General features: G+C 46.7%; 3 protein-coding genes and 1 non-coding gene across 9 annotated transcripts; 1 reads left to right on the plus strand and 3 right to left on the minus strand.

Moving 5' to 3' along the window:
• Window positions 1–705: 705 nt before the first annotated feature.
• TRNAT-UGU lies at window positions 706–777 on the minus strand. Its single transcript has one exon. It is a non-coding gene; the product is annotated as a tRNA-Thr (tRNA).
• A 78-nt stretch (window positions 778–855) lies between these two features.
• LOC120692062 (probable prefoldin subunit 5) lies at window positions 856–3,346 on the plus strand. Its single transcript, XM_039975272.1, has 4 exons — window positions 856–1,130; window positions 1,216–1,319; window positions 1,843–1,920; window positions 2,903–3,346. The coding sequence occupies exons 1-4, from the start codon at window positions 959–961 to the stop codon at window positions 2,990–2,992; spliced, it is 444 nt and encodes a 147-aa protein (XP_039831206.1). The 5' UTR covers window positions 856–958; the 3' UTR covers window positions 2,993–3,346.
• Window positions 3,347–3,568: 222 nt separating this feature from the next.
• On the minus strand, window positions 3,569–7,877 carry LOC120691452 (nijmegen breakage syndrome 1 protein-like). 5 transcript variants are annotated; one of them, XM_039974523.1, is made up of 13 exons: window positions 7,641–7,877; window positions 7,472–7,525; window positions 6,820–7,078; window positions 6,479–6,567; window positions 6,211–6,341; window positions 5,881–5,927; window positions 5,661–5,769; window positions 5,493–5,579; window positions 5,123–5,294; window positions 4,549–4,989; window positions 4,356–4,461; window positions 4,170–4,272; window positions 3,569–4,034 (listed from the first exon to the last, which is right to left on the minus strand). In XM_039974523.1, exons 1-13 carry the CDS (start codon window positions 7,675–7,677, stop codon window positions 3,780–3,782), a joined length of 1,890 nt encoding a protein of 629 aa, XP_039830457.1. In that variant the 5' UTR covers window positions 7,678–7,877; the 3' UTR covers window positions 3,569–3,779. The 5 variants fall into 5 exon arrangements, with proteins under 5 accessions (XP_039830457.1, XP_039830459.1, XP_039830458.1 ...); XM_039974525.1 differs by having other exon boundaries at window positions 3,569–4,090; XM_039974524.1 differs by having other exon boundaries at window positions 4,356–4,417; window positions 4,520–4,989.
• Window positions 7,878–17,152: 9,275 nt separating this feature from the next.
• Window positions 17,153–20,427, minus strand: LOC120691701 (tetratricopeptide repeat protein 1-like). 2 transcript variants are annotated; one of them, XM_039974858.1, is made up of 5 exons: window positions 20,051–20,426; window positions 18,921–19,100; window positions 18,310–18,436; window positions 18,027–18,140; window positions 17,153–17,628 (listed from the first exon to the last, which is right to left on the minus strand). In XM_039974858.1, the coding sequence occupies exons 1-5, from the start codon at window positions 20,279–20,281 to the stop codon at window positions 17,513–17,515; spliced, it is 768 nt and encodes a 255-aa protein (XP_039830792.1). In that variant the 5' UTR covers window positions 20,282–20,426; the 3' UTR covers window positions 17,153–17,512. The 2 variants fall into 2 exon arrangements, with proteins under 2 accessions (XP_039830792.1, XP_039830793.1); XM_039974859.1 differs by lacking the exon at window positions 17,153–17,628 and adding an exon at window positions 17,664–17,867 and having other exon boundaries at window positions 20,051–20,427.

Here is a 20,427-nt window from a genome sequence, read left to right on the forward strand (position 1 = left end):
ATAAAACATTTTGAGAGATTAGAAACCTACGTGACACATCCAAACAAGTTTAAGGATTTGAAAATGCATTTTAAGTGTTTAGAGATCTATATAACACACTAGAACAAGTGTAGGGACCGCTGATATACTTTACTCTGGTGACAATATATCGGAAGTTCCGATCCAAGTTGAATCATCAAAATTTTCAGTTCCTAACTGAACTAACCTTGCTTTCGTGTTCGAAAATGCGCTTATTAACCGTCTCTCTAGTGACCATATCAATCCTTCAGAGATCATTGGAATTGTTGATGAAAGGTCAAGACGAACCGGTTTGGACTAAGAATAGACTTTATTTTGAAACATTGAAGAGACTTTTGGGGGAGGTCTTCCGTGTACAATACAAGTTGGAGGCAAGATAGGTTGATAAATCATGGTTAATCATTTTTTTATCTCAAAATATATTATCATCCCAAAAGAATAATATAAAATATCAATCCCAGTTGGCGCGCGTGTGCTTGACATGTGAAAAGGGAATCAAAACAATTTTGTTTGGAAGTAATCAAAAAGAAAAAGAAAAAAACATGTCGAGAGAAGGAAAACATAACAAAATGTTTAGCAAGTCATCTAATGGATAGAATAGAATAAAAAATAAACAAAAATGAAAGAAAATAACAAAGTGGTTAGCAAATCCAAATCCATTGGAAAATGAAAAGAAAACTAAAAAACTGCCCCCATGCAGGATCGAACTACAGACCTTCAGTTTACAAGACTGACGCTCTACCACTGAGCTATAGGGGCAATCGCATTTATTGTCACTTTAAACTTTATTTATTACAGACGTGGGCTGCCTGCTAGCCCACTAGGCCAGTATTGTCCGCCCGCGGCTCCGTCGCCACTCCTCCCTCCGCCTTTACAGCCGCCGGCTCGCCCCCCCCCCCCTGGCGCCGCCGTGACAAGCCTAGCTAGCAAGGCGCGAGCCATGGCGACCTCGGGACGGATCGAACTGGACAAGCTGAGCGTGGAGCAGCTCAAGGAGCAGACGGATCTGGAGGTCAACCTCCTCCACGACAGCCTCAACAAGATCCGCACGGCCATCACTCGCCTCGAGAGCGCCTCCGCGGCGCTGCAGGACCTATCCCTCCGCCCCCACGGTGCGTATCCTCTCCTTTAATCGCCGTTCCCTTCCCCGCGTCTCGCGCTCTGGCTAACCCTTTCCTTCCGGTCGTGGGTGTGCAGGGAAGAAGATGCTTGTGCCGCTCACGGCGTCCCTCTACGTGCCCGGCTCGCTTGACGACGCCGAGAAGGTCCTCGTCGACGTCGGCACTGGTTACTTCATCGAGGTAACCTCGCTTGTTGCAATTGTTCGACAGATCAGTTCAGCTTGCTAGCATGTGCTTTATACTTTAGTATATTATATATCCAGATTATTATAGGGATTTAATTATTTGAACCATGAAAGCTTCTTTAATTGGACCGAAAACATTTGGGTTCAAGATGGGTGGGGTGGCATTCTGATATCCTCATATCCACGATGGCTGGTTATTTGGCACCACATCATCATGTTGAACCTGAATATTGATTGATAATTGCATAAAGGAAAAGGTTAGTTTCTGTGTTGTGCAATATGTTTCTCTCAGCCTTTCTGATGGGGAATCTCCAACTACTAGCCTTCTAGGCGTTCAGTGATGACTCGTGATTCAGTTTTTGCCTTACTAGTGGAAGAATGTTTCGATTTGCTCCAACATAAATGTACAATGCATGCTTGTAGGTCATTTTATTTTAAACCTATTTCAACCAACTGAAGTTATGCATTACCCTAGTTAAACACTATGTGTACTCAAATGCTCCATGTTTGCTGTGCAGAAAACCATGGCTCAAGGGAAAGAATACTGTGAAAGAAAAATTAATTTGTTGAAGTCAAATTTAGATGAACTGGCTGAGGTATGTAGTATGTTTGCTTGACTGCTCTGCTCTTGTATATATTGCTATTTCTTCCCACCTTGAGGAGCAAATGCTTTTTTCATGTTCACTGCATGGGTTACTCATTACTGATAAACAATAGTAACTGTATGGACATCCACAAGACTAATTTGGACGAATAATTCTAGTTTCATTGCTATAAAATAATTTTGACATGACATTCAGAGAAAATTCTGTATTCTTAAATTTTCTAGCTACCTCGCATACATCCTATATATCTGATTTGTTGCTGTGACTTTTCTTGACATACCCATAGTATGCTGGGTTATGTAAGAACCAGTATTTTCACCAAGCTTGATAGCTAGTTGGAATTTCAGTGCCTAACACAACTGGCCATTCTATTTCATAGTGTAATTTATATTGTATAAGCAATTATCATCCCTCCAAGTGTCCTTATTTTACTTACTGTGAAATAATTGCCAGCGCTTTTGAATCATTTTTACGTGTTAATGATATTATTTTATTATGTACTTTAGTACCTCGTTAGGTCAATTATGCGTCATAATGCATGAATTGTATTCAACCATGGTTCAAAATTGCATATAAACTTGAAGTCAGTACAACTGTACAAGTTGATGTTAGTCCGCAAGCCACAAATTTAGGCAATTTCATCTTGCGCATTCGGAACTTAACTAGTTTCTGGCAGTATAGTTCTTGTGTCTTGCTAAGCGAATTTTTCACAAGAGATAAATAGACTATGACTGGATTGTTTTCTGAAACAGTAGCTGGATGAGTCATCTTCTTATTGTACAGTCATCTTTTTGTCTTATGGACACACAAATACATTTTACTCAACTGCTAGATCCCCATTCGTTGAACTTATCATCTGTCCTTGAGACAGGATTGTACCACAAAGCTCAGTGTGGTGTGTGTGATATAATTTGAGTTAATGAGGCATTACTTATAGCTGGTATTTAAGAAGTTGGACATACTTTTGGTGTAGGTGGCTACGAAAAAGAAAGCCATAGCAGATCAGATGGGTCTGCTGCTACATGCCAAGCTGAGGCAAGGATCGCCTGGCCCAAGTTCATGAAAGCTCTGGATGCATGTCTTGTCTCCACCTTGTTGGATGAATGGATGGTTTAGTTTGTAGCATTAGGGAAGCACAGGGAAACGATAGTTGCCTTTGTCATGTGTGCAAAGCTACGGGTCACGGATAATTTGCTGAACCAACCTGCCACATCAAACATCATCGAGTTATTTTGAAGTTGGTTCTGAACAAACGTTGAGTAATTTTGAAGCTAGTGTTGAACTTGCCGTGTAGATTGGTTTTTTGTTCTCTCACACAATGAAGCCAACGCTTATGGCCATCACTGTTATGTTTGTTGCACCTCAATGGTTAATTTGGTTTTTATTGTTGCCCATCGAACTCTCATGGGTTTGTCTAGCTGACGGGTGGCTGCCGTGCAAATATTCTGTAGTTATGTGAAGTTTACTTAATGGTCTGAGATGATTTTAAATATTGACGATGTGCACAAGATAGTGCTACTTTTCGTGTTTTGCTATCCGATACCAGAGAGCAATACAGTCCAGCCGCGCCAAAGAAAGCTGCAGGTATCCTTCGTTTTCTTTTTTAAACGGCAACAGTTTGATCAAACACGCCGAATGGTTATGCGAAATCCGACCAAAGTTCTTCCATGTGATCAAACAAAAACTGAACTGAGAATTGGTAAAATTCTGGACGACTATGCCAGACGCATGACGTATCCAACATGTGATGTCAAAATCACAGCAGGAAACTAAGCCTCAGAGACAACATGACCCATTTCTAATAGCCCTTGCCAATAGCAGCGAACGTGCCCTCAGGTTACAATTCATATCTAACACAACCTTCCTATGCTTACAGCACTAAGCTGGTCTCTCCCGCAGTGGTAAAAAAGGAGTCCTGGAGCGGGCTTCTCACACTTCCAGAAACCTTCAACGGAACTGGAGAACCGAAGGTGCAACAGGATAACTGTCATCTGCTTAGGAAATGAGCAATTGCGCTTGCAGTTATCTAGGCCTCCCACCTCTGAACGAAAAGTCAGGCGGAGCACATATACATATACTGGTAATCTTCTCCTGCAGGCTCTCATCTGCGGCCAGTAAGTAGGATGTGAATTGAACTGCCAGCGGCTGCCCGTTTCTTTGACTGAAATTCCATAGTTATCATGAGGTTAAAGTATGCACACGACAAGCTTATGGAGTATGCATAAGGTATAGGCATGCACCTTTGCATTGTTGAAGAGGTCCTCTGCAATGGCTTCCATTTGTTTCCGCTGTTTCTCCTCACGCATGAAATCAGTCATTGTGCTCCCATCATAGTCAGATTCTCTGCAGAAAGGGGAAAAAAAAGCTAATTAGACTTTCATGCCTGATAACCTTCAAAATTCAATGGAAGTCTTTCTGGCTCTTGCCTGTATGGATCTCGTGCAAATGGAACAAGGTCCTTGAAGCTGTTTCCCGACACTGTTTCCCTCTGAAGTAAAAGGTCAGAGGCCCAGAAGTAAACATGGACACATTCAGTTGTTTAAGCCAAAAAGGACTACATGAGAAAATGTTACATTTGCATGATATATACCTTTCTAAAGCGCTTGAAGTTAACACCACCTTCAGTTGATGCAGCAGGAGCTGACCGATGGGGTCTTTTGACAACCAGATCCTGACTAAATATTATATCACAAGCCCCATCCCTGCTGATGTCCAAATTCTCATCCTTAAGCACCTTGCTTATAACACGAACATCCTCATCTCTAGCTTTGGATCTATATACTGCTGTTTTGTCTATGACCTTAACATCATCCTCCGTAGGTTTCGAAGCTTCAGCTTTCGAAGTGTCATTTGGTTGAATAACATTAGCTTTTGTTCTACTGACAGTTACAGCAACTTCATTGGTTATATTTGTGTTTTCCTTTTCATCAGCAGAGATGTTCTCAATGCGATTTTGAGACTTGTAGGCAGCACCACTAGGATTAGAAGTTGCGGTCTCCATTTCAACATCAGAATCCGCCACAATAGTTTCATCCGTCGAATTCGATGATGTAACAATGACTGTCAGAAACAGAATTAAGAGAACATTTGAATTTATAATCTTGAATGATGCAGGGAAACACATAAAAAATGCTAGTGTGAAGGTAAAGAAAAAGGGAATAGCAGTGAGTGGATTTGTTCTATTAATACTTACAAGCAGGTGGTTCAATAGCAGTTGCTTCCAAGCGGCCAGACAATATAGCAGCAAATAGCTTAACATCACTGATCTTCGACAACGGAAATAGCCCACATATCTTACTAAACTCTAAAGGATATCTTGCAGGAACCACAAGAATTTGTTGATCAGTATCTCCAGCTACTGAGTCCTGTCAATGATAAGGTAGAAATTGGTTGTGGCACCAAAAGCAATGTAGCAATCAACTAGAATGACTTATGCAAAATTCTGCTGGCATAGACCAGCAGGGAAAACTTTGATTTTCGCTACAAGCCTGTTGGAGAAAACGGATTACACATCTCATATTTTCTAAAGACAACAATCATAACATGGTTTCACCAGCACTTACCTGGCTGTTCGCACAAAATTCGTCAATGTGGAGATATTTTGCTCCAGTTGCTTCCAGTAATCCATGGAGTTTCTCACCAAATTGATACTGCACTTGAATAGAATTAGCCAACAATAAAGTGCCTAATGATAATTTTTTTCTTTCAACAGAAAAAGAACCAGACAGCACCTTATCTGATGGCCCTAGGATAAAAGTATAGCCTGCTAGACAATTCTGAATGAGGTTGATCTCCACCATCTTGATTACTGTCCCATCAAGAGTCAAATTTGGAATGTATCTGGATCAAATTCATTAACACTTGGTCTATCATCATAGTGCAAGCACAAACATGATACAAGGATACACACAAACTATATTATCAAGTGTCGGAGGGTTGCCCACAACTTACTGTGTACAAGAAGGGATTTCTATGTGTATGTTCTTTTCAGCCATTGCCTGAAACAGATAAAAAATAGTACAAAACTAAGCTTGAGACATGCAATATAAGAATGGTTTATATGGCACAAGTTAACTAAGTGTTCAATCTTCAACAATCAAAACCCATGACCTTTTCAGGATCATCTGTATGATCATGAATTCTTTTGCCGTGCAACCAGCTAGTTCACAAAGTCCATCCACATGGAAAATAACAATTAACTGATCTTTTTTTGGAAAAAAAAAGACTGGAGCTGGAGTATATAGGAAGTATGGCCATAGGACTATAGGAGAAAGCAAGTACCTTAAACCACTCTCCCAATACAATCTGCTTCTTTCCCATAACTGCATCGAGGAGCTCTGGTGTCAATGAACATGATTCATCAGCAAGAACATGTGTACATTCATCACTCCACTTACGAGTAGCGTATGCACCTTACAAAAAGAAAAAAAGAGTGTGCAAGATAACCATGTGTCAGCAACTCTGCAATATTCTTGAAGAAAAAACTATATGCTTGATAATGAACCAACAGTGCTTCTATTACAGAATGGAAGTGTTGATTACCACTAACCAATAGATGTCATGACTGCATGCAACGATGGATCAATTCGCGCCGACTTTCTGCCATGAAAAAAGGCCACTATGGGGACAAATGACAACCTGTCAGGAAGATAAAAAAAATGGAAATTAGTACAACTGATGCATTCAACTTTCACAGCAAAGGATCACAAAGATATACATATGAGTTTACCCGCAGAAAAAAAAGATACATATGAGTTAACCAAAAAAATGCCTAAGATGACACCATGTATTGATAAGGTATTCTTATGCATAGCAACATATTATAACCCAACAAGTTTGAAAGAAGTGAAGGGATTAGAAAATGTATAGCATATTTTGACTTGAGCTGACCTGAAGGTTGCATTCCCAGTTCCAAAAGTCACAGTATCCCCATCAGTAAGCATTACATCTTCATCTTTATGTAGACGACTGCCCTGGGTTCCATGTACTTTGTTGACAAATGTGCCATACTTCGATCGGTCGACTACACGAACATAGGATGGACTGGCAGGTGCGCCAGAATGCGGATCCCAGGCAACCATCTTTTCAATTGCAATCTCCGCATGGACTCGGGATATAGATGTGTCAGCTTGAACAACGACATCACAATCTGTAGTGAAAATTTACCAACAACATCAATCTATGGTTGAGATCTCTATACTGTTCTGTTCACTAGGTCAGGCATGGATTGAAGATAAGATAAACATTCATAAAACCATAAATCAAGGATGCTTGTTCTTCACCATTGCTTATTCAATAAGTCACAAACATAAATTCATAAATATCCTCCTAGTTCACATTGTCATTTCAATCCGAGGAGCCAAGACATCATGCCTAATCTCCGACTCTCCGTTCAGTTTTTTTTTCTGATGGTCTAATCTCTGTTCAGTGAAACGCGACACACCAATCGCTAACAGGAACTAGCTCATCGCCACACCAATGAACTGCAAGGAGCCGCATAACAAACACAAGGAGGGGGGGGGGGGGGGGTTCAAGGGGGCACCTTTGCGGCCGACCTTGTACGTCCCGGCGGCGAAGATGTAATACTTCTGCGTCCCTGCGAAACGCAACAACAAAACATTCACCAAGCCATCGATCGACCCAAACTCACAAAAAGAAAACACCGGGAAATCGAAAAGGCGACAAGAGCCTGGGCGGGGGAGGCGGCGCACCGCGCACTGTGTCGACGGGGGTCAGCGCCCAGACCATCCCTTCCCCCCGCTTCCTCCACCGGACACTCCCCACAACTCCTTCTCGGGGACTCCCTTCCTTCCAGGCCCACCGCGGGAAGGGGGGAGGCAGGCGGCTGGCGCTCGTCGGTGCTTCCGCCCGCCGCGGCGGCCGTCGGAGCAACGCCTTGGCCGGAACTGTGCCGTCCCGTCTACTCGCTGTATCGGCTGCAGCGAATACGGAAAGTTTGGACGCAACTTATTGTGTTCCCCGTTGGCTCAAGTGAAGGCCCAACTGGCCTAGAGGACCATAATGATTTTCTGGCCCAGAAACGTTAGAAGAGGCCCAAAGTGATAATTTCCCCTCTTTCAGTTTTCTTTTTTGCGAAATCCTCTATTTCAGTTTAGTTCGCTTTTCTCTGAGGGTGCGTTTGGATGTCGACATTGGAAGGCTTGGTATTGAATTGGATCCAATACCAAAACAGCCTAGGCATTGAAATAGATTCAATACCAAATCTATCGTTTGGAAGCCCAAAGTGGCTCTATTTCATTCTATTTCACTTCCTACCACTTCCTATCATTTGGATGTAGATGGAATTGCTAGATTGAATTCAACTAGAGTCAAATATCAATTCTTGTTTGGATGTGCATACCGTAGATTTGGGATCGACCTGTCTTCCGTCTCCTCTCCACTGCTCGGTCGGAGCAGAGTGGCGGCGGAGGGCACGGCACGGTGGAACAGCACGGAGGAGGAGGGGAGCAGCACGGAGGAGTAGGAGGGGAGCGGTCTAGTGGCTTCGGGGCGCGGCGGAGGGAGCAGCGCGGCGGCGTGGTGGCTTCAGGGCGCGAGGAATGGAGCGGGCGCGGGGGAGCCGAGCAGCGCCGGAGGGAGCGGCGCCGGGGAGCAGAGCCACGGCGGAGGGAGGGGCGCGGGGGCTGAGGGGCGCGACGGAGCAAGCGGCGGGGGGGGGGGGGGAGTAGAGCAGCGGAGCCGCAGAGCGGCGGAGGGGGCAGAGGGCGGCATACCGGCCGGTGAACGGGTGGGCGCGGCTCGCTAACCTGAGTGGAGGCAAGGGAGGGGCGGCGCCTCGCCGCGCGGAAAGGGCAGGGAAGCGGCGGCGCCACACCGCGCGGAGAGGGGAGGGGAGAGGGAAAGGCGCGTCCTGCACGGGCTCGGCCATGGAGATGGAGAGGGCCGCCACCGGTCGTCCCTCCGCCCGGCCACGCGCGGGCCTCGCCGGCGGCCGGATCTTGTGCGCAGGCCTCGCCGGCGGCCGGACCTTGAGCTTGAGGATGGGGTTCTTTTTATTTTCGACAAGACGAACGAGGACCGGGCGAATGCCTCACGATACCGAGGGGGGAGGCTCTGAATCGGGAGGAGGCGCGCGCAAGCGAGTCGAATGCCGCGCGGTATTCACTCGTGATTCCGTTTCCAAATTCGTTTGACATCCAAACGGTGGCATTGGTGGCAGCCAATTCCAATTCCGAATTCCACCCTCTAATGCCAACATCCAAACGCAGCCTGATCCATTTTCAAAGGCTCCACTAAAGAACATTCAAAATTCTACATCTGGGAAAACTCCTTGCAAACTTTCTCCAAAAGAAGAACTCCTCGCCAATTCAATTTTTCCCCCCGGCTGCTCGAGTTCACCCATGCTGGCATGGTTGCAGGAGGAAGATCTCCGTGCTGAAGGCCATGATGCCAATTTGATGGGATGGTTTGAATCCATCCCCAATTGGCATCACAATGAAAGGGAAACAGATCGGTTCAGTGCGTCGTGGAGCAACACTTGCAGTTGGTAATTGGAATGAGGCACACATAACTTGCTTTAATATTTGCGGTTCAGCTTCTTCACATCAACGGCATTATGGCCAGTCAGAAGTCGCCCATGAAAATCGTCAAGAAAAGAACCAACTTTTCCATGAACAAAGGCCTTCCAGCGCAAAAAATTTTTGCATTGAAATCTTACTAATTTGAAGTACTAAATGAAGTGTATTTACAAAACTTTTTATACAGATATGTTGTAAATCGCGAGACGAATCTAATGATGCTAATTAATCCATGATTAATTAATAATTAGCGGATGGTTACTGTAGTATCACTGTTGTAAATCATGAATTAAGTAGGCTCATTAGATTCTTCTCGCGATTTACAGCCCATCTATGCAAAAAGTTTTGTAAATAGACTTCATTTAGTACTCCATGCATGTGTCGAAATATTCAATGTGATGTTTTTTTGTGTTTATGGGGTTTATGGAGTGAGCAGGACCACGCGTGGTGAGCAAGTGCGCAAGCGACGACGAGTGCTCGATCGGGCAGTGATCCAGTTTCACGGGACAGGAGGGGCGGCGTGGCATGTGGACGGAGGCAGGTGGAGGGCGGACCTTGGGTGCAGACGAGGAGGCCCTCGAGCGAAGGAGCAGGCTGGGAGGAGGCGGGAGCGGTGCCGTCGCCGTCGTCGGTGGCGGTGGTGACCGCGGCGCGCGGCGGGGCGAGCGAAGGGAAGGCGGCCGCGTCCAGGCCGGGGTCGGCTACGAGGCGCTCCAGCTCGGCCTTGAGCGGGCCGAAGCGGCCCGGGTGCGCGGCCTCGAGCTTGGCCAGCTCCTCGCCCGCCACTATCCTACCCGCCACCTCCTCGCCCGCCACCTCCGCCACCCACGCCCAGCCCCCCGACGCCATCGCCCTCGCCGCTGCGTCGCCACCGGAGCACAGAGGACGGCCCGGCCGCCGGACGGGAGGCGCACGCAGAGGCAGCGGCAGCGGCAGCAGCGTTGAAGGACGGACGGGCGGCGCGGCTCGGCGCGGAGCAGCGGAGGGAAATCGAATGCGTGAGACAGCAGATGGATGGTTTGATGTGATCTACGCGGAGCGGTGATTGATTTGATGTGACAGGCCGGGCTGCGCGCGCTGCCGCCGCCGCTGCAGCACGGCGCGGCTTGTGTGGACGTTGGAAATCGCGCGGGTCGTGTCGGGCGCCGCGCCGGCCAGCCCGCCCGCTGCCCGCACGGGTTGCAGACTTGCAGTGCGCGCGGTGCGCACCCCTCTCTTCGGGAACGCCTTTTCGAGTCCCATGGTCTGCGCCCCCCTGTTGGCTCTTTCGGGGGCTTTGGTTGGGTGGGGTGCCGTCGTCCTGGCTCCTGCGCCGGCACAAGTTCGGGTTGCAGACTTGCAGTGCGCGCGGTGCGCACCCCTCTCTTCGGGAACGCCTTTTCGAGTCCCCTGGTCTGCGCCCCCCTGTTGGCTCTTTCGGGGGCTTTGGTTGGGCGGGGTGCCGTCGTCCTGGCTCCTGCGCCGGCACAAGTTCGGGTAGCTCTTCCGGTCAGCGGCGCAACGGGCCGGTCAAGGGTCAGCTCCGCCGTTGGCACTTGTGGCCGAATCGGGCACCCTGCGCTCAACGGCACACACTACTCCTGCAGCTGGCAGCACACGAGAAGACGGGTGCAACGACGCAATTACGCAAATTTGACCGGGGGCGGAGCTGGCGCTGGGAATCGCTGCTGCTACGCGACCTGTGCATTTTCCTTCCTTGGCCTCCAAGTCTTGGGCGCGTTGCTTCCGTAGACCGATCGACACGGCATTGCAATCGTGCTCGTCAAGTTGTTCGTGTGCTAGATGCAGACTGAGGAGCTTCCGACTCGTTCGGTACCATCAAGCCAATGAAGGACATGCGTTTTGGCGACACTATGCATCAGACATGAGTTTAGGGGGTGGGGGTGTTTAGTTGTTGAAAAAGTTTGAGTGTGGGTACTATAGCACATTTCGTTGTTATTTGATAATTAATGTCTAATTATGGATTAATTAGGCTTAAAAGATTCATCTCGTGATAATCAGTTAAACTATGTAATTAATTATTTTTTCAACTGCATTTATTGTTTCATGCATGTGTCTGAAAATTCAATGTAATGATTATTGTGCAAACTTTTTCACAAACTAAACGCTGCCTTAGGAGGTTCCAGTGTTGAGCTCGTGGATTGTAAAGTTGATACGGGGCCTGCATGAGATCCTGACGGGTTAGTTGCCACTTTGCCAGCATGCTTAGTGTGTGTTTAGATCACTTTGTATTTTATATTTTTGTGTTTTTAGAAAGGAATCTTTAATATTTGAAGTATTAAATATAAATTAATCATAAAACTAATTACAGATCTCGTCTGTAAACTACGAGACGAATCTAATGAGTCTAATTAATTCATCATTAGAGCATGTTTACTGTAGCATTACTGTAGCAATTTAGTGTCTAATCATATCATAATTAGGCTCATTAGATTCGTCTCGCAATTTACAGTCCATTTGTGTAATGCGATTTATTTTTTTACTACATTTAATACACCATACAAACGATTTACAAAAATTTTACATTTTGCATTTTGGAATCTAAACAAAACCTTAATTTGTACAAAAACCTTAATTTGTACAAGAGGCCAATATAATGTAGTACCCGTCCGGCCCCGGCGCTTTTTCTGCCAGGTGTACCAAGGATTGTGCGCCGGACTTCATTGAACTAATGGAGCATCTAGGTGGCCAAGGGAGTGGGACTGATGAATGTCAAGGAAATCCCAGTTCAGTGAATGCGGCCGTGGGGGGCCAAGACCCCAACTGCTGTGTGTAATGTTGGAACCACAAGGCCTGCGCTTTATCTTGTTATACGGTGACTGTGCCAGTTGCAGTTGAGAGAGAGAGAGAGAGAGAGAGAGAGAGAGAGAGAGAGAGAGAGAGAGAGAGGGGCCAAGACCCCAACTGCTGTGTGTAATGTTGGAACCACAAGGCCTGCGCTTTATCTTGTTATACGGTGACTGTGCCAGTTGCAGTTGAGAGAGAGAGAGAGAGAGAGCATGGATGAAGTTCTTTCTGCGTCGTGTTGTGGCTCTGAGATGGAAAAATTTGGTATTGGCATCTCCTTCCCTGATCCTTGTAAGTCTGATCTTGAGTCCGCGCAGAGCTACAAAACCTTTTTTTTTATATACTAGAGCTACAAAACCTATAGGATTCTGTGCTTTGCCCGCTTGCGAAGGGAGAGTTCCTCCGGTGTAACCGATCTGTGCTTGATCCAACCGCAGCACTACATCCTGTGCTATCTCGGTGCGAAATTTCCATTCCTCCATAGTCTTGCAACCCCACTGTTTGAGTACCTTGCCTAAGCGGGCAAGTTTTACATGCATGACTCTGATCTTATCGTTGGAGGATAAAGGCTTGGACCATGAGTCAACCACTGTTTCAGCAAAGCCTGGCAGTCCTAACCAATAGGATTCACAGCGGAAACCAGCGAAATTCCGATGAAAAGGTGTGCAGGTGAGCAGCATGAGGCTTTGGAAGACGATGCTTGCAAGTAGTAGTAGAATTGATGCGTGAGTTCCTATTCCCCAGTGCAGAAAATATGATCAATTTTAGAAAAGCGTGGGGTCATCTGTTTCACTCGACCACGTGTTTTCGGCCATGAAGGTGAATCTCCTTGAGCTCCATCTTATCCAGGGCTGATTTGAAGCGGTTCATCATGCTTCCATTGATTCTATCATTATTTTTGTCACAAGATCTGCAAATAAGGTTGGAAATCTTATCACATCCGATTTTAGAAAGAAATCAAATGCATCTCATATGTACGTCGGGATTAAATTTATATACATATGATAGACTTATAGTTGATACTCAATAAGTGGGGGAAGATACAAGGCCATCAAGAAAGGTTGGTAGGCTCATAGCGGTTACCATTTTTAGTTGGTCATATTTTATTGGCAACCACCTATTTACTAAGTATAAATTTATACCAACCCATTAGACATAAAGGAAACATCATTATAACCAAAATCAAGGAACCACAAATTATATTATTCTTCAAGCTCAATTATCATGTGAGGGTCCAAGCCGCTCGTGATCGTGAACACGGTTGATATATTAGTTTTACACTCTGCAAAGGTTGTACACCTTTACCACAAGTCATGTCTCTCTTGATGCCCGAGGTAGCTATCCTCTTAAACACTTCCGAGGTAAACAGCAGAGAAGCCTTTACAAAGACACGTAGAAAACTAAATAGCATGCTAGAGTTTCAGTAGTAATGGTCATCACCTTAGCAAAGACTGCTACCATAAGAGGACAGGGCTATAACACAACACCGACCCCCGCCTTGCCCTTTCAGTAAGGCTGTTAGTTAACCACATGCCTAATTAATTGACTAAGGTCAGAGCCATGTGACAATTGTGGTTGTACATTTTTTTTGGTGGTTCTCCATGTTCTAATTAAACATAATGTTCTTGCAATTAACTAGAATAACAACATAAATCATGATTAACAAGAGAGTCTGATCTGGAGGGATCTGAGCCTCTTATGCGTTGCTCATGTCTTCTATTTATAACCTCTCCCCTGGGGGTGAGGAGAGGGTTGCCGCCTTTGGTGTGAATGCAGCGTGCAATGTAGGGTTCCGTCCTGCAAGTGGCTCCTGTCTGCGGGATAGAACCCTCTCTCATGGGCCCTGGCTTGCCGCTGTCCCGGATTGCCCCGCAAGGGACCCCGAGATGCTCCAGGATCCTTTCCAGGGTTCTTACGTCATTCCGGGATCCCTTATGCCAGGGTCCTCCTTATGTGCTCCTCAGGGCGCCGCCTTGTTCACTGGTCTCGAAGAGGGGCGGGGCCAACTCTGTAGTCCGTTGTCAGGTGATGGGACCTAGCTCGGGGAGAGGCCTCTCCCGTAATCATGCTGTTTTACAAGGAAGACGTGTCTCCCTCATGGCTCGCCCGCCCATAGTAGGGCGGGCGCATTTAATGCCCCGTCAGACAAGCCCTTCTCGACGAAGGGATCACCCTACTCTTGGGGGACATACCCCCCCACCCATCAGTTGTGGGCTACCTAGTGATGGGGAGTCTTGCACTGGTACCGGGCCACTTTGCCACCGGTGGGCCAGAGAGAGAGGGACCTTCCGACCCATTTCCCTTAAGTTTGTTGTCCGTGGCTAAGGGGACCTCGTCCCCGTAGCACTGACAGGTGTCCTCTACAAGCCCCACGATGAAGCCGCCAATGCACTTATCGAGGCACCCACAAAATGCTTGCATCGCCAACACCCACAATGGCTGCGCCGGCACGGCGCCGACGGCTGTCGTAGCGCATGTTGCGGCCGTCTTTTTACGTCGGAGGTAGAGCAAGACTGTTGTGGTTAACACCGCGAAGCAACCAACAGCCAGCCCACAGCAGAGGAACCCAGTGACTAGCGTTCCATTCTTCGTCATCGTGTTTTTTGGTGTGTGAAACAAATTATCACGAATGCGGTTGTACATATACTTTGTGCTGGTGTGAAACAAATTATCACGGAATAGGTCATACTCGTACATAGCCCGAATGCGGTGGAGCGGGCGAGGGGGCACGCGACCCCTCCACCATCCTCTGTGCGGCCTTCCCCCAGCCACGAGGCTTCGGGGCGATTGTTACCTTTCTCCCCTTTATGCTGGTGGGGTTGGTGCCACCATTCTCACCCATGACACCTGAGAGAAAGCATGTAGGGAAGAGATGTGGGGGGCAGGTCGCAGGCTGGGTCTTCGTTGCTGACTTGCTGGGCAGCACTATTGCAACAATGCTTTCTTTCCTTCCCGTTTGGGAGGAGCGCGCTTAGGGCGTGTTTGGTAGAGCTCCACTCCAGAAACTTCAGCAACTCCACCAACATATCGTGCCAAACGCGTCCAGCTCCAGCAACTCCAACTCCTGAAAAAACGAGTTAGGGGCCAACTCTATGTTTGAGATCCTCAACGGGTGCTCCAAAAATATAAGTTTCACACATACTCGTGGAGTTTGGGGTTAGTTACCCACCATTGTCATTGATTACACAAGATACCCCTTCGTTTCTATGTTTCTAGCCCTCACCCAATATTCTTCCTCACCGCCACCATGCCTACCTCCCGCTGCGCCATGCGCACCTTCAGCCGCCGCCACGCCGCGCCCGCCTCCAGGAGCTGCCGCATCGCGCGCGCCTCTGGGAGCCACCTCGCCACGCGCATCTCCGGGAGCCGCACGCTGCGTGTGCCTCGGGCTGCATCTGTGTAGAGAGTGGAAGAGGAGGGGAGAATAGAGAATAATATGTGGGCCAATTCATAAGGGTTAAAATAAACTATTCACAATAAAGTCTGCTGATTTCTGGAGTTGGAACACGGTAATAAACCAAAGACGTACAATAGCTCCATATCATCCAAAGATATATGCAAGAGATTTAAATAAAGGAATCCTCCATTTGAGCATTATTTAAATAATAATGGCCCGAATGTGATGGAGTCTTCGCCTTGTTGACGGTGGGCCCGAATGCGGTGGAGGTGGCGAGGGGGCACGTGACCCCCTCCACCATCCTCCATGCCGGCACGGCCTCCCACCAGCCACGTGCCGCCACGGCCTTCCCCAACCACGAGGCTTCGGGGCGATTGTCACCTTGCTCCCCTTTCTAGTGGTGGGGTTGGTGCCGTCATTTTCGCTATTCTTTGTGGGTGCGTTGGAGGCGTACACCATTTACTTGGTGCGCCTCATCCCAATACCGTCATGACGCTGACACTCTTTGCTCACACCTGCGAGATGTTCGTCGGCGTGCAGTCGTCGGTGGAGCTCTTCCGGTACTTCTTCTAGCTCTACCAGTCGCCGTCGGCGTCTCCGGGTCCAAGCGCCGCCCTCCAGCACTACACGGTGGGTGGCTGTTACTTCCGGATTCATCCACAGTGCGTCAGGAGTTCATCGACTCTCGCTCCTGGCAAGTGGGATAACTGGGAGCAGCAATGGTTGTATGTGGTCTTGCGATGAGCACCTCCACCTGGTTGGGGGCGCTGGTGCTAGGGCCGCGTGGGATCCGTTCCTCACCTGGTTCACCGGACTACGTCAGGGCGGGCTTACATCAGCAATGGTGGGAATGGATTTCCTCCCTCATCGCATCGCACCACTTCAAACTCGCCTCCGCTCGACGTGGTTCTACACTGGTAATAACAACGCATGCCTGCTCGCACGTGGTGCCGACTCCAACCTTTCCAAGGATGTCCTAGCTTCCCTGATCGACCAGTTTAGAGAGGTGGACTTATGGGCGGCCCTGATCCCTTATGGCACCTAGCCCTTGTGGGACGATCCAAGACGTCACGCCATCGGCCGACTGGTGACCGACACACGGGGTATGGTCGTTGCCCCTCATAGTTGTATTAAATATAGGCTAATAATAAAATAAATTCTACAACCCCTAAATTTATTCAGGAGACGAATCTGTTAAATCTAATTAATCCATATTTAGCCCGGAGATGAATCTATTAAGTCTAATCAATCGATAAATAGCCCATGTAATGCTACAGTAAACATGTGGTAAGCATGCATCAATTAGTCTTAATAAATTCATCTCGTGAATAAACCTTAGGTTGATACGTTTGATTTTATAATTTGCTTATATCTAGTCTTTAGCATCGAAATATTTGATGTGATAGAACTTATTATAAGCCTCAAGGTCTAAATAGTACGCGGATGCTGTTCAGCTGACAACTGGTACAATGGGTGGGGAAAGAACTCAAAACGGTTCCCATTTTCATCACAAGCGACTTGTATCGAGGAAACTACAAGAGTTCGAAGTGACTATCATACAAGTTCGCACTCCACCGGTTTCTAAGGGCGGAAGAGGAAAGTACCATCGAACCAAGGTGCACCGAGCTAGCTGGATGACGCGCACGCGCGGACGGGGGAAATCATCTCGAACGTGCAATGAGCGCAAACAAAAGATTCAAGGATCGCTTATGTTCAGATCGATGTGCAGGATTTTACGTGAACATGGACCATGTATGTGATGCAGAAGTGCCTCGGACAATTACAGCGACGAGTCCAGTGACTCCATTAACTGAAATATGCCTCCCACCGATATTCATCTGTGTATTTCTTCACCATGTGTTCACTTCTGGAATTGAATGGAGTAGGAACCTGTGTTTGGATCTTTGACAGCTTTGAAATTGTCAACGCTCATCCCGAAGCGCCCCAGCACCGAATTCCCCAGATCTTTCAACTTCGCTGCATCAGATAACATGGTAGAAATAAGGAAAATGATGCACCGATAGAAACATGTACACTACTCGATCACTATGCACAACCAGCACGTGATATTATTATCAATACAAAATGAACAAATCCTGATGATGGTAGGATACTGAGCAATCATTTGGTTCAATTGAAGTTGTATGATCAATAAGAAACTTTGGCATTTTCCTTGGCTCCTTGCACATACTACATCCTAATGATTTCATCCCAGGCTGTTCTGGAAAGTATATACTGATTAGATTTGTATGGACTCCTGAAACTACCAAGCATAACAAGATAAAACATTTTACATAAAAGATGTCTACAGCTTTCCGCAATTAGATGCCAGTAATCCTACTCTGAAATACTTGAGAAAAAAGGCAGCATTTTACCAATCATTTCTTCCTTCATCTTTTCCCTTTTCTCAGCTGCCAGGGGCTCAAGCCGGAGCAGTGACCTCGTGGCTTGTTGATTTGAAGGATCCAATTCAATAACCTTTTTCATATCTGTGAACAGTAATAAATTGACAGCAATCAGAACTAGTGAATTTCAGAAGTGATACATGTTTATGTGAAAATAGATGATGCGAAATAAAACATAAAATGGCGGTGTTTGTTTGTTTATTTTGTTTTTTGGGTGTGGGGGGGGGGGGGTAGGTAGGGGGGGGGGTCTAACCAGCAATAGCTTCATCATAGTGCTCCAGCTTTTCGTGTGCTTCTGCTCTCCGGAGCAAGGCTTTCATGTATGATGGATTGAGCTCAAGTGCTTTTGTGCATTCTTTAATCGTCTCATCATGTTTCCCCTAATAACATAATAAGTTAATAACACAAAAGTCAGCATAGGGATAAGCTTGTGACGAGATAAAAAAATGAATTTATTCAACAGATGTGCTGATCCAAGTAAATAGATAGATTAAGGCCAAGAGCACAAAACATTTGAAAAACTACACAACATTTTATAAAAATAGGAGCAACGCCAAGTATAAACTTAACTTCTATAACACCGGATACACATGCTCTACTCTAGCAGGTCCAGGCAGCATATGTTCTAAAAGTGTTTCCTAGCAAATTTACACAGGAGTGCAAGGAAAAGGCCACTGTAGGTTAAAAAGAGTTAAAATGAAGAGCTAATGGGATAAGTAGTTGTAGTAGAGCTCGAGAACCATATTCATGACAAATACATAGCTACAGTTGCAGTACTGGACTTTCACAACAGTATCAAGCCACAAAATATTAATATTTTTCTATATACATCAAAGTTGTGGTCCAATCAGAAAATCATCTCACCAACTTCAAGAAGCATACAGCACGATTTGAATGGCACGCAGAACGTATATCCTCGGAAGATTCCAGCTCAGCAGCAATTTGCAAAGCAATTTCATATTGAGATAATGCTTCCTCATATCGTCCAGCACCAAAAAGCTTGTTTCCTTCTGCTTTTGCATCATTTGCTTGGTTTCTAGCTTTCTACAGCAAGTACAGAGATTAATCATGTATCAGAGTCCAATAAGTATCTCCAGCATAACTAATTCTAGTAACTTACAAAATATAATCAGATCCAACAAGTACGATCATAAATGTTGCAACATGATAATGAATCAACTCCCTATTTATCCATGCGCAGGCAGTTCATGCTAGCCTAATAATATTCTGAAACACCACATTTGGTTTTAGTCACTCCCACTATTTTTGCATATGCGGGACAGAAGATTTGAGTTGTTGTTATGTTGCAAATGGATAGTTATGTAAACATAGCATGGCAAGCAAAATTCTGAGGACAAGCTGTACATAGTGCCAGTCACATCAGTTTTTGCAAATCATACATGCATATGCATAATTTTCTAGCAGATAGTTAGCCTTTACCGCCTTCAGTTTGTACTTGTAACCAAACAAAAACCAATCAGTATCTCCTACAAAAGCTATGGTACAAGTGTATAACCAAAACACAAAACAAACCTACAGACCACTTGCATTCTGAGAACTTAACATGACAATAGGCTCAACAACTGTAATAACATACATGAATGAAGGCAACAATGTATACATTCCTGGCAAGGAAATATCAAAAGGACCTACCAAAATAGAGAATTAGAGGCATGGGATCATAGTTATCCAGACACTGGGGACTAAAGATAGCACCATCTCCCAGTTGTCGACAGCAAATAGGGGCAGCAACTGAGGGATTCACCCACAACCAAATATACAGTACACATGTTTCAAAAAGAATAGAAATTCTACAGTACCCAACCGGATTACCAATGGACAAATCCAATACCCCGCACGTCAACGCATGAATCAGGCAATCGGTTAGACTAGAACGGCCATTTCAGGCAGCTAGCAACTGAATTCCAGATTTCAGCAAAGCGGTCACAAACGGAAGAGGGGAAAGCTAAGATTTGGGGGCGCTCGCGGCCTACCTCCCGCAGCTGCTCGTCGGTGAGCGCGTCCTCGAAGGCCTCCTCCTCCTCCTCCGCCCTCGGGGCCTCCCCGCCGGCCGCGGCCCCCGCCTGCTCGCCAGGCGCCGGCGGCGACGAGGCGCGCGCCGCCTCCCTGGCGGCCTCGGCGGCCCCCTGCTCCTCGGGAACCGGCGGGGAGGGGCGCGTCGCCTTCTCGGGCTCCGGCTCCGGCTCCAGCTCGATCAGCACCATCTCTTCCCCTCGACGCGACGGTAGATTCGAACCCTCTCGAGGAGTCGTTCCGAAGACGTGCGCCGCGGAGAAGCACCAGATCGATCGAACCGCGTCGGCGTGGGGCTGCGGGGTTTATGCGCTTTTGGGATTCTGCCCTCTTTTTT

The sequence above is a fragment of the Panicum virgatum genome, chromosome 9N (genome assembly GCF_016808335.1).
Source record: "Panicum virgatum strain AP13 chromosome 9N, P.virgatum_v5, whole genome shotgun sequence".
Taxonomy (NCBI): domain Eukaryota; kingdom Viridiplantae; phylum Streptophyta; class Magnoliopsida; order Poales; family Poaceae; genus Panicum; species Panicum virgatum.

Coding starts and splice junctions, on each gene's coding strand:
- LOC120692062 (XM_039975272.1), top strand. CDS start 959: ATGGCGACCTCGGGACGGATCGAACTGGACAAGCTGAGCGTGGAGCAG. Junction 1,320..1,842: donor GCACTGGTTACTTCATCGAG/GTAACCTCGCTT, acceptor TTTGCTGTGCAG/AAAACCATGGCTCAAGGGAA. Junction 1,921..2,902: donor ATTTAGATGAACTGGCTGAG/GTATGTAGTATG, acceptor CTTTTGGTGTAG/GTGGCTACGAAAAAGAAAGC.
- LOC120691452 (XM_039974523.1), bottom strand. CDS start 7,677: ATGGTCTGGGCGCTGACCCCCGTCGACACAGTGCGCG. Junction 5,580..5,660: donor TCCTAGGGCCATCAGATAAG/GTGCTGTCTGGT, acceptor ATTCAAGTGCAG/TATCAATTTGGTGAGAAACT. Junction 4,462..4,548: donor TCCTGCTGCATCAACTGAAG/GTGGTGTTAACT, acceptor CTTAAACAACTG/AATGTGTCCATGTTTACTTC.
- LOC120691701 (XM_039974858.1), bottom strand. CDS start 20,281: ATGGTGCTGATCGAGCTGGAGCCGGAGCCGGAGCCCGAGAAGGCGACG. Junction 18,437..18,920: donor CTGTATGCTTCTTGAAGTTG/GTGAGATGATTT, acceptor TTATGTTATTAG/GGGAAACATGATGAGACGAT. Junction 18,141..18,309: donor CTATGATGAAGCTATTGCTG/GTTAGACCCCCC, acceptor TACTGTTCACAG/ATATGAAAAAGGTTATTGAA.